This window comes from Clupea harengus, chromosome 2 (genome assembly GCF_900700415.2).
Source record: "Clupea harengus chromosome 2, Ch_v2.0.2, whole genome shotgun sequence".
NCBI classification, from domain to species: Eukaryota; Metazoa; Chordata; class Actinopteri; order Clupeiformes; family Clupeidae; genus Clupea; species Clupea harengus.
In genome coordinates, this window is record NC_045153.1 from 27,088,438 (window position 1) to 27,100,941 (window position 12,504).

General features: G+C 48.8%; 1 protein-coding gene across 2 annotated transcripts in view; it reads left to right on the forward strand.

The window, feature by feature from the left end:
- chn1 (chimerin 1) overlaps window positions 1-12,504 on the forward strand; it is a 32,052-nt gene that overhangs the window by 16,794 nt on the left and 2,754 nt on the right. For both annotated transcript variants that reach the window (XM_012836360.3, XM_012836361.3), the window contains exons 7-10: window positions 5,507-5,584; window positions 7,286-7,370; window positions 11,527-11,700; window positions 12,024-12,101. In XM_012836360.3, coding sequence (XP_012691814.1) covers window positions 5,507-5,584; window positions 7,286-7,370; window positions 11,527-11,700; window positions 12,024-12,101 — 415 coding nt within the window. The remainder of the gene's footprint in view (window positions 1-5,506; window positions 5,585-7,285; window positions 7,371-11,526; window positions 11,701-12,023; window positions 12,102-12,504) is intronic.

Consider the following 12,504-nt stretch of genomic DNA (forward strand, 5'->3'; position numbering starts at 1 on the left):
TCAGTTCCAGCCTGATGGTAACTAGACCTTCTGACCGCCTCTGAATGTCAATGAGAAGAGTCGCGGCCTCAAAACGAAGCCATTTTGAGGACAGTTTCCCCACAGAACCATGATGCCTTTCCTTTCCCTCCCATGTCCTCAACCGAAGGAACATTACGAAGTGGTCACATGCCAGTCTGCTGTTTTTCTGACCATCCATGTGCCAGTGTGCCACATGGCATGAGCTGTCCCTTCTGAGACATTCTGCAGAAGCTCGACGGTCGTGCCCTGCAGTGGGCAGAGTGAGCGGCCGAGCGAACGAGCGTCTCCTCTCTGCGGTGGTGTGGGGGAGTGTTCTTCTTCTGCGGTTCGGTTGCGTAACGGCGATCGATCCGGCACCACGGAGCACACGAGAGTGGAAAGGAGGCGCAGGTGCCTGTGCAGGGACGCCTTGTGAAGGCACGGGGCGCTCCTCTACCTCGCCCCCCCAAGCGCAGTGCTGCCGTACTGCCAGCTCAGCTCTTTGCTGCTGTCACAGAGCCAAAGGCTGTCCTCCGCGCGCCACATGTTCTGCTCTGAGAGACAGGCAGGCAAAGAACATTGTGTGCTTTAAACTCTCAACTGCAGATTGTGAGAAGTGAAGTTTACTTTCAAAACTGTTCAGCTCTCCCTTGCGGGAGATGGGCTATAGGGGATGTCTTGGACTGTTGTGATGGGTACAGTGTGTGCAGGTTTTGGTTTTACACAACAAGCCAGGCTGTCAAGATTAGGCTCAAATTGGCCAATGCTACTGTTTGTACTCGCGCAGCATGAGATTAGCCTCCCACCCTGCATAGGAACATGCACAAAATGACTCCCTTGCATGCAGAAAAACCAACAGCATAACAGTTTTTTTCTCTCTCGTGATTTAAGGGTTTCTTCCTGGTTTGAGGTTATTGTTTTCTTCCATTTGTGATTGTGTTTATGGCGGGGAAGTGTGCAAAGGGCTACTGGTGGTGAGCTTCATGGGTTGTATGTTCTCTGCTGTGACCTTGCTGTGAGGATGGCAGGGCGTGATAGCCGCACTCCATACATCACTGTCATGGCAACAGCCACAGCTGGGTAATCTATTCGTCTCGGGAAAGGGGGAGAAAACACTGTATAATTTGTTTTCCAGTATTTTCTGCAAAGTAAGCAAGGAATGCAGAGGCTATTTTACCACACAAGGTGGTAAATGGAGCTCAGGGAGCAAGGTAGAAAGGAGAGGGGAGAAAGCAGAATCGGAGCGCCACTTATGTTAAGGTTGGCTTTACTAAGCATCCCTATGTGAGATGCAGACCTTGTTCTTAGCGGTCAGGTGTGAATGGCATAATGTGCTTCTGCTGTGATTTCCACACTAATCAAAATGAATTGCCTTTGCTGTGTGGTTTTGCATTTAGATTATGATGTTCCATCAGATTAAGATGGAGGGCAGAATCCAGGACAAGTGTAGATTGTTTTCACAAGCACCGACCCCCCCCCCCTTTTGCCTTTAGTTTCAGGCTGGTTAGTTTGGATGGGAGAACATGCTGGAACAACGGTCCATTCTTCTCCCACCTCTCCTCGGCCTGTTTTGCTGGTTTGTCTTGTGTTTTGCTGCTTGTGATGTTTTACCTCGAGGGCCCTGGGTGAGTGTTGAGAGGAGGGGGGCTGACTCGCTCTTTCCCAGGGCTCTTCTCTTCTCTCCCGGAGGGCTGGCGGTGGGAGCCGTCCCCAGAAAACAGGTCCGTCACAGGGAGCAAGGAGGATGTGGCTCCACCAGGCTGACTACAGCCAGCCAGAGAGTGAGAGTGAGGAAGAGAGAAAGATAGAAATAAGATAAGGGAGTGAGAGATTGTGACCGCAAGAGAGACAGAAGTCAGGAAATGGGGATGAAGCGTAGAGGAAAATTGAAAGGGAGAAACGGATATGAAAAAGATTCGACCGCTCTCCGCTCCAGTTCCTAGGATCAGTCCACTAACGTCAGAACGGGTGTATTTAGAATCCATCAGTTGCCTGCGGTTCCCTGCGCATCAGATTCATGATTCCACGATTATGCATCTTCTTTTTTTTTTTTTTATTTGCTGCTTACATAACGTTGCATAACGCGCCAGCCCCACACTTTGTTATCTGCGGAGTGGAAAGTAGTTTTCAGAGGCAAACTTTCTCCACTGACAATGAGTGGCTGGAATGGCGCAACAATGACCATATGTTACAATGATGATATTATTTCTTTGCCAGCTTGTTTGCGGAGAACAACTCACTCCCACTCTTCAGAAAGCCGCCCTCCTCTCTCTGTTTTCTCCAGGCGAGACGAGGACTCCCCTCAGCTGTGTCAACTGTGCCCCCTCCAATTAAAATGTCCTCGCTGTCTGTCTCGCTAAGTGTGAGCGCAGGAACGCAGGCCAGTTTGATGGCACTTCTACTTGATGATGTAACCCAACGCCGGTGCGTTTAACATCCGCTTATATAACAACACCTATTTCCTCCCACTGAGGGTAGAGTGACCTCACCTCTCCATTGCCGTCTCTTCATTCCCCACTTTGAATATTGCTAGGCAACTCGCACTCCTACGATACGCTGTTGCGGGGCTGTGTGCGCAAATGTGTTGTGTAACTCCTCTGACTCCTCTGATTAGAAGCATTTCTTTTTCACTGGTCTGAGTTCAGTGTTCACAGCTACTGGTTTTGCCCTTCCGGCATGCCTGAATGTGGCAAGAACGACATTGTCAATATCAGTACCCAAAGTATGTCGGTACCCAAAGTATGTCAGTACCCAAAGTATGTCAGTACCCAAAGTATGGCAGTTTGGGGAGACAGAAACATGATGGTGTGAGATGCTCTCCAAGATATTTGAAAGTGAGTGAGAGGGGGGGATTGGGGTCAAATCACTTTGGAAGGAGCTATTGTTCCAGAAGAACAGATAAACAAATTATCATCTTGGCTTATTCAGTTAGTTGAGTCCCCTGTCCCGTCCCCCCCCCCTTTTTTTAAGCCAATGCAGCTCCTAACAGAGCATCAGCTGGATCAGTACAGAAATGGGGTTTGCATGCCCAGATGGTTGGTACATTTTTTTTTTCTTTTGTTTTCTTGAAAGAAAGGAAACCGCGTTGTTTGTTAACAGCACTTAGCATCCATTTCTGTGTGCGTCTGTGCTTTACGAGCCACCGCACTGGGGAGTGCGTCTGAGAAACGAGCAAAATCCATCAGTGTCAATTAGAAGTGGGGGAGGTTGGGGGGGGTGGTGGTGCCTGTTCAAAGCCTGCCACATCCTGGGAGTCAGGACACCAGTGCCGCACCGACCAGCAGGCAATGCAATTACACTGAAAAGCCCCACCAAAGCTCCCAGGCCCCTGAGAAAGGCTTCTGTAATGGGCTGTGAGAACGGGAGGTGGGGGAAGAACAGACACCAGGCCTCCCCGTCTGGCAGGTAGCGCGGCTGGGCGTGATGAGCAGGGGGAGTGGGCCGAGCCGCGGTGCTGGAGAGGGACCCCGCTAGAGGCCGCGGCTCCAGCCCTTTCATGTCCACCCGGAGCCCCTGCTCTTTCCACCCGGCCTGCCGCGTCTGGAGCGGCCGTCGCACTCCACATCGATCCCACCGCCAGTGGGAGAGGAGCCCCATTATAGCCGCGCTCCTTTCATGTGAGCCGGCGTCTGGTGGCGCACGCCAGCCAATGAAAGCTCCTCGTTATTGATCCTGAGGCAGGCTCGCACAGTGTGCCGTCGCGTCAAGACCCACTTCTGCCTGTCTTGTCTGCACAAAGTTGTGAGGGCCTGTCTGTAGTGTACCAGCAGAGCCTAAATGAGTCTGAGGCATGTGGCAGAGGAGAGACTCGTTTCTCTGTGATGTGTGTAGGCTGCTCTCTTGGATGGGTTCCTCTGGCCAGACCGTGTTTGTTTATTGAGGCAGCCTGCCTGCGAGGTGCATAATTGCCGTGTGATGAGCATCTCAGAGCGATGCTGAAACATACCTTCTGAGAGAAGCCTACACAGGGATTAGAGCTGAGTGACATTTCAATGCTACTGGCAGCCTCTTCTGATGGTAAAAAAAAAGATAGTCCCCTAGTTGTTTCTCTCTCAGATGAAATGGTTTTATTTTTGTCCCCAGTAAGACTGAGTGTGGTGAGGGGCTTTTTGTTTGTTTGGAAGCAAGACAGCGTCCCGGTTTGCCAGAATCTGCTCATTTACATGTTGCTTTCATCTTTCTTGCCAATGGAAAGCAGACAGCTAAAATCTTCTTTACATTTTTGTTTTAATTGCCCCACATCTGAACAGCTGGGTGTTCACTTCCTGCATCCCTTAATGAGACCAAATTGTTGTTACCTTTTTGTTTGTGAAATTTCACTCATTTTTTTCTCATTTTCTTCCTGCTTAGTGAATGTCCCTGATAATTACCATTTTCTGCTCCATGTAGCAGTTGCAGAAAAGGTTGGTTTCAGTCCAAAGTAGCTGCCCACAAATAGACACATGAGCTCTGGTCTTCTTTAACCCCTCACCCGCTCCCTTCTTTCTAAAGGCTGGTTGGTGGTGGAGGTGCAGAGGACCGTGGGCTCTGGCCCTGTTATTATCTGGGCAAGCTGAACTGAACTGAACTGAGCCCAGCTCAGAGATGATGCATGACTCATTCATTGCTCATTATCATCCCACGCTCCTGCTGAAGCCCTGCCAAGCCTGCCTGCCTCCTCCTCCTCACTCTCCCAGCGTAGGAGAGAGAGAGAGGAGCTGTGGGGGGCGGGGCGCAGGCCACCATGAAGCCCTGACAGCAGCTCTCTGATTGGCTGCTGTGACCTGTCTAAGTCTGTGTGACTAGTGTTAAGGCCCTCCCTTCCTCCTCCCCCTCCCTTCCTCCCTCCTCTCTGTCTCCCTCTCAGCGGCAATAGCATCCACTGGCAGTGTGCTGTTGAGCTTCCAGGGAGACTATCAGCTCTGAGCAGAGAGGAGAGGATTACCACGAGCACTCATCTCATCTGCATATAGATGCCCACAGAGAGGGGGACCATAGAAGCACACATGACCACTATAGGTTCGCTCTCTTTTGTGGCCAGACAACCAAGGACTTGATACAGTGTTGGCAAGCTTCTACGGCTGCCTTCTGCTTCCCCGTGTTTTGGATTTAATGCGCGTGGAGTTTTTGAAAACAAGTCGCCTTCAGACCGACTTGTTTTTGCTTTCGCGGTGGTTTTGTTTTTTTCTTTTGTGGCTCGAAACGCATCCGAAGCAGAGAAAATGCAAGGAATATTTAATCTGATAGGATAACTCGTAGAATAGAGGAATTTCTCTCTCGCTCTCTCCTAAGCTCATTCTCTCGCTCTCTCTCTCGGGTTCAGTTTTGTAGACTAGCTCTTAGTGTCAGAATGCCGTCCAGAGAGTCGTACTCGGTGCGCAAGGGGGAGAAGTCCCTGGTGCAGGCGAAGTCCAAGCAGGACAGCAATCAGCAGGACATCCTGGCTGCTGCCTTGGCCATGCGGATGGGACCGCAGAAGCCTCCCGCCACCATCTGGCAACCACTCAAACTCTTTGCCTATTCACAGCTCACCTCGCTGGTGCGTCGCGCCACGCTGAAGGAGACGGACCGAGCGCCCAAGTACGAGAAAGTCCACAACTTCAAGGTAAGCCAAAACAACACACTCACCTGCTTCATGTTATTAACTCATAACTATGAGTTTTGTTATGTTATAATAATGCATTGCAATGCAATGAACAGCGTTTGAGTGGAGGTTAACTGAGGATGAGGCTGCGGGTTGGGTTTCTATGGTTGCACTGTGCTGAAGGGGAAGCTCTCTCCTTAGGAGAGAAGGAGGGAAGGAGGGGGTGAGGCTGGGCTGGAGGGGGGGGGGGGGCTGGTAATGGACTGAAAGGAAGCGGACCTCTCAAACAAGGACTGTTGTGGGTCTGTTCCGTGAGCCTTTTTCAAAAAACAAATCTGTTGGGCTGCGTGTGTGTGCTGCTGAGAGTGTGGGGTGGCAGATGGGGGAGATTAGGCAGTGGTAGGGGCAGCCATTTAGGGGTGCGCGTGCGCGTGCGTGCGTGTGTGTGCGCGTGTGTGTGTGTGTGTGTGTGTGTGTGTGTGTGTGTGTGTGTGTGTGTGTGTGTGTGTGTGTGTGTGTGTGTGTGTGTGTGTGTGTGTGTGTGTGTGTGTGTGTGTGTGTGTGTGTGTGTGCGCGTGTTTGTGTGTGTGTGTGTTTGGCTTCAGTCAGCAGCCCCGCTCACTCCCTGCCTGACTTGGGGCTGGTTAATGAAGAATGGGAACCTGAGGCACCTCCATGTACTGGTAGAAGTGCTGACGCCTCCAGAGCCCCCTGTGTGTGCGCTGTAATGGGCTCCCGAGCACACGCTCTCCCTCCTCATACACACACACACACCTCAGCACAGCACAGCACAGCACACAGCCTGGCTCTCCCACTCCATCACCAGCAGCAACAACAAACACAAGCCCACTGTTAACCACCGTGGCTCTGATGGCCTTTACAACAGAGAAAAAAACAAAACTACTGCTGCTACTAAGCTACCAAAAAAATAAATCCAATTTATTATCCAATTCGTTTTAGATGCCTTTGTTGTGATGGAATGTTGAGGAATGAATTTGGTTGCTTTATTTGTTCAGCGAAATATAAAATACAGATACATCCAACGTATCTATCCAGAAATCAAACCACAACAAAGAAACAATTCCATAAACTTAAGAAATAACTGTGTTCAGATGCTCTGTTATTACAATGCAATGTTGCCTTTATTTTCTCATGGAGGCGCCTTTGAGGTGTCATAGTGCGTTTCCCCTTCCTCCATGACTTCTTAAAGCATGGCTTTAATATTGAATCACCTGGTCCAGTCCTTGTGCTCGCTGACTCCACGGCTGATTAGCTCAGTGTGGCCCCCTGCCCTGGATATTCCACACAGGAGCGCTCAGGTCCTCCCTGCCGTCCAGGAAAGTGCTTGTGCCTCGTCCCCAGACAAACAGCCAGTGGCGCTTGCTGATTGGCTGCGCTGTTACCTGGCGGAGTGTAACTCGCTGGCTTGCGGCGACCACCTCTTGCTCTGGTCCTTAATTGGTTGAGTGGATTAGGCGCATGGGCAGATTTGACCATGGCTGCGACGCCTCACAACTTTACCAGGAGAGTAATCTGCGCCCCCCACCCACCCCACCCCTCCCCACACACACACAGTCCTCAGGCTCCCTCCCTCTCGGGGCGCGTGTTTTTGAGGAGGCTCTTTGTGTGTGTGAGGGTATGTTTATGTGTGTCAGTGAGGTGCTCTATGAGTGTGTTTATGTTTATGTGTTGACTGACTGTTTGACCTCTGACTTCTTGCAGGTCCACACATTCCGAGGGCCTCACTGGTGTGAATACTGTGCCAACTTTATGTGGGGGCTTATCGCTCAGGGAGTCAAATGTGCAGGTACAATACACACACGCACACACGCACGCACGCACGCACGCAGACACTCACACACACACACACACACACACGCAGACAGATGAAGTACACTTGCATCTCACAACATTTATGTAACTCTCAGTATCATTCACAGCTAAATGTGGGTAACCTGAATTCCTGAAGTGAAAGTTTAATGTGTCCATTGCATAAACCCGGCAGATAACTGTTTTATAACAGGACAGAATGAGGACTTATACTGGGCTGTACATCCTAGATTAAGTGTGTTGACATTAATGCATTTCACTAATGCATTCGATGATGGCTTCTCTTGGGCTCTTACCGCAAAGACTGAAGGAAGGCTGTGCTTGCCTATGCATTTCCACCAACACAACAATGATGGATGTGCTTGCGCACATATTCTCTCAAATGAGCGCTTTTAAATATGCATTTAAGAATGGCCCATATATATATACATGAGCGGGGGGCGGAGGGGCTTTAGGCGTCATTGAGCCCCAGCTGTACATTTATATAAGTGTGCTTTTGCCACATACTGGGTCTGATGATGGATTGATGTTCCATCAGTATGGCACTATTCAAAATCCTTTTGTTATGCTTTATCTTTGGAGGGATTGTGGGTCACAGTTGTTTATTTCTGCTTTGATTTTTATATTACTGTTTACAACATCATAATCAGCCTTTTTGCAAGATGATGAAATATCAACTGTCTTTCTGAAAGCCATTTAGGAAGGATATTGGGGGAGCATCCTTTGTTACAATTTCAAGACTGTTTTGATGAAAAACAAGATCTACAATTGTATCCAATTTAATAATATTGGATGATCATCATGATTATTCGGCGGTAACATAATGATGTGGGGGGGATGTGATGTTAAAGGCATCATGCCTTTATTATTGGTGAGATCCGTGCCCAGTACCCTGAAGCATGTAGCGCTATGCGCATGATGCAATAATGTACTCCCAGTCTGTCTTCCAACAGAGACTGTCTCTATGGTGCTGAAAACCTCTCAGGATTTTCCTTTTCTTTTTTGATCCACACACACAGAATGAAGGAACTGGTATCAGAATGTGGAAATGAAATAGGCTGATATGTGTGTATTTCATGTTTTATTTACAGCACAAAGTGAGGGACACATATGTTTTCAGGTACTCTGCGATGAATTATTTATGAATTGATTTTGAAAGCAGCTTGCGTTCAAAGCGGTTATTTAATGGAGGCTGCTCTCTGCCGAGTGGGCTTGTTTCCTCTGCTTGCTTTCTCTGCTTTTGTCTCCTGTTTTCATTGACGAAGTGATGATGGTGGAAAGTAGGATGGCAAAGTCTTATTTGATGTTTAAATCTGCTCTGGGGTGGGAGGGGAGGGAGGAGAAGTGGGACTGTGCCCTCCCCTCTCTTTTTGGGCTGGTGCCAGGGAGCCGTCCCCTGCCTCTGCATGTTGTGCCACATTTCCTCATCAGAGAACAACCCCCTGCTCTCCACACACACACACACACACACACACACACACACACACACACACACACACACACACACACACACACACACACTCTCTCTCGCTCTATCTCTCTCTGTCACACACTCACACATTCACACACACGCACACACACCACCTCCACCACCCCCAGCCTCATGCCATCATGCCTGTGAAGAAAAACAAAGCTGGCATGCCTCTGTAATGAGGAGAGAGGCAGTGCGCCGTGGGGATGGAGCTCTATTCCACACACACACACACACACACACACACGCTATTCACTGAAGGACACATACACACACAGACATACACACACACATTAAAATTCAGCTGCCACAACACAGGCTGGTTTTCAATGCATATCCCATTGGCTTTCTTTGGGATCCGGTGGAGCCTGATGTACAATAGTGGTGGCAGCACAGCCCTTCCCATGGTATGATCTCAGCACAGCCCGCATACAGAGCAGAGACAGGGTGAAAAAGGGTCTCCGCCGTGAGAGGTCACAGCATAGAGAAGAGGTCCTGACATTGTAATGATGCGCTTATGAGCCCCTGGTGTCCCCCTCATCACCCCCCCTCTGCCTCACCTTCAGTATTCTACCCACAAGCCCCCTTCCAACCCCCCAAACCACCCACCCACCAGCCAAGCTCATTCTCCAGACAACAGTGCTTCGCCATGGCGACGGCGCTGACAGTGCAAGCACACGCCGGCTCCGCACCGCCTCTGGGGCCTCGCCGGCTCCCAGGGGTGTCTCCTCTCCCGGCCCACCTGGGACCCGGGGTCATCCCTGAGCTGACAAACTGAGCGCGCCCGGAGCGGACCTCCGCTGCTTTAAATGGGAACGCACCAATGGGGCGCCCTCTATTAAAAAGCTTGTCTCTCTTCTCGGCATAGAGGTCTGTCTCCTTAAGTAATTACATTTCTGCATCGCTGAATTCAAATGAAGGCTGGACTCCTCAAGGGGCCTCTATTTTAATCAACCAAAGTCATTTTTTTTTTTTTTTCAGTTGAAGTCTGCATTTATTTTTTTTCACCATTTCAGCAGTCCGCACAATGTTTTTCATTTTCCCCCCATCCCGTTTTAATTTGATACATAAAAGAAGCACGCCACTGTGCTTCTTTGAGATGTACTGTAGCAGAACGGCGGGGGGACATTTTCCAGGCCTTTCTATTCAATTTAAAATCTTAACTGATTAAGATGAGATTGGGGAAGCCGGTGTTTTTTTTCCTTTTTTTTTTTTTTTCTTAATGTGCTGAGCTCTTTTACAGAACTTGAAAGCAGAGTGCCGCTGGAAGCTTGAAAGAGATGGCCCATTTAAAGGCAGTGAAATGAGGTCTAGTGTAGCCCGCAGCGTATTGAGGCACTGCCTCCACGGCCATTGTGCGCAGGCACAGATTTGGACGAGAACGGAGCATACCAGACCCACTATCTCTCTCTCTCTCTCTTTCCCCCCTCTCTCCTCCAGGCCACATTGTTCTCAGTGAGCCTTTAATTCTCTAAGAGCCCCGTTCCTCCCCACCCCCCTTTCTCACACACAACACAAAGCAGAGCTGCTGCAGTCGCGTCTCTCCTCAACATCTGTGCTCTCTGGGCTGCTGCCGCTGCTGCCGCTGCCGCCTCTCAGCTCTCTACATGGTGGACCAGGCTCTAAAGCAGCCGCCTCCGCCTCTCAGCTCTCTGCATGGTGTAGACGGCTCTAAAGCAGCCGCCCGCCTCCTCTCCCTGTGTCTCCACTCGAGCCCCAAGCTGGGCTCTTTTGAAAGGGGGGGGGGGACTCCACTTTTGAAATGTGCAGAAATGTTGAATTGGTCTCGTCTCGCCCGTGATGGAGTCTGCGTGGCGAGGATGAGTTGGTATTAGTGTAATAGCGGCGTAGAAAGCTGCTTATTCGCTAACTCGCACATGTTCCCTTGATTGATTCTCACTTGGCTCATTCGCAGGGGCTGAGGACATGCGTATGTGTGTTTTTATTTTTTCTATTTGTCGGGGGAGTTTGCTTATATAAAGCAGGGTGAAATGGGGATTTCTAATCTTTTGTGAACAATTCTGTTCCTCCTGTGATATGAGCACCATCCCATTTGTGATAAGAGTGGATGTGTAGGGCTCTTTGTGTTATTCTGCTCTTTGAGGTTTTTGTTTTTCTTTTTGTGCTTTTTATTACTTACTGGCGTCTTTAAAAAATTGAAGTGTCAAACTTCTATTCCATTAATATAATGTAAGTGTTTCTCAGGGTGAGAGATTCACAGGGTTTTGTATCGCATGTCAATGACATGAGGGTCCTTTGTTTGCTGGACATTTGCTGGAGTGTTTCAAGGTGACACTGGTAATGTCATTGGCAGCCAATCAAAAAGTGATGACATCAGCTGGCAGAGGATGCTCAAGTGGTCAATGAAACGGAAGGCAGCTCTATTGATCTCAGGGACTGAAAGCTCAGCATAGCCATGAGAGGAACTAAAGTCTGTCAACACACATACTAAGCATGAATAACAAACAGTTTAAAAAAATTAAAAAGCAGAAATATTTAATACAAAGTCATTAGGGAAAACATTTCTAAGACCATCAGGAACCCTGTATAAAAATGTATTACTGCTTCTAGTATGCACTGTATTATCTAGTATTATACAGATATTTTCTGCCTACTGACATTTTCTGTGTTTTTGTTTTTTTTCGGTTGTTGCCCTTTCCAGATTGCGGTCTGAATGTCCACAAGCAGTGTTCCAAGATGGTGCCCAATGATTGCAAGCCTGACCTGAAGCACGTGAAGAAGGTCTACAGCTGTGACCTCACTACGCTGGTGAAGGCCCACAACAGCAAGAGGCCCATGGTAGTGGATATGTGCATACGGGAGATTGAGTCCAGAGGTGGGCAGCACTCAGACATATGTGTAAACACACACACACACACACACAAACATATGCACAAACACACATACATATATATACATAATACATATCCATACACATGCTCAAATGCACTCGATATATGCACACTCACATATGTTCAAAAACACACACATATGTACACATTAGGATAAACACACAGATGCACAGCTGTTTGTTTCTTTTCCCTTGTTGCATGGCTGGTAATGAAGAAATAAATATGCAAAGAGCCATTTTTTTATTTATATATTTAAAACGAGAAGGAAAAGATTGGTGTAATCGTGAAGCTTCTGATTCTCTTTCAGGCTTGCAGTCAGAAGGAATCTACCGGATTTCCGGATTCAGTGACTTGATAGAAGACACCAAGCTGACATTCGACAGAGGTGCAGTACCTCTTACTTCTTCTGCCATCATGTGCAGTCCTGTACTCTGTGTGATTGTTCACTGCCTGTGTGGAGTTTTCAGGGCAACCTTGTTTGAAAATGCTGAAACGGGGCCTTTTGTTTGTTGTATAATGCAGCATTATAACACATCAGGGTGAGGCTTAAGGTCCGTCTGTGTGCGGGTGGCTTGTACAGATGTGACCTCCGGCTGGGGATTGGCAGCAGCAGCAGCAGCAGCAGCAGCTCTGTTCTGCTCAGCCTCTCATCAGTAAACATAGAGCTCATGACAGGCCCACACTCAGACGGGCAAACACCCTCTCTAAATTCCATCCCACAAGAAAAGACTGCAAAAACCCCCATAACCTCCAGTCCACAGGGGCACTACAGAATGCATGAGAAAATG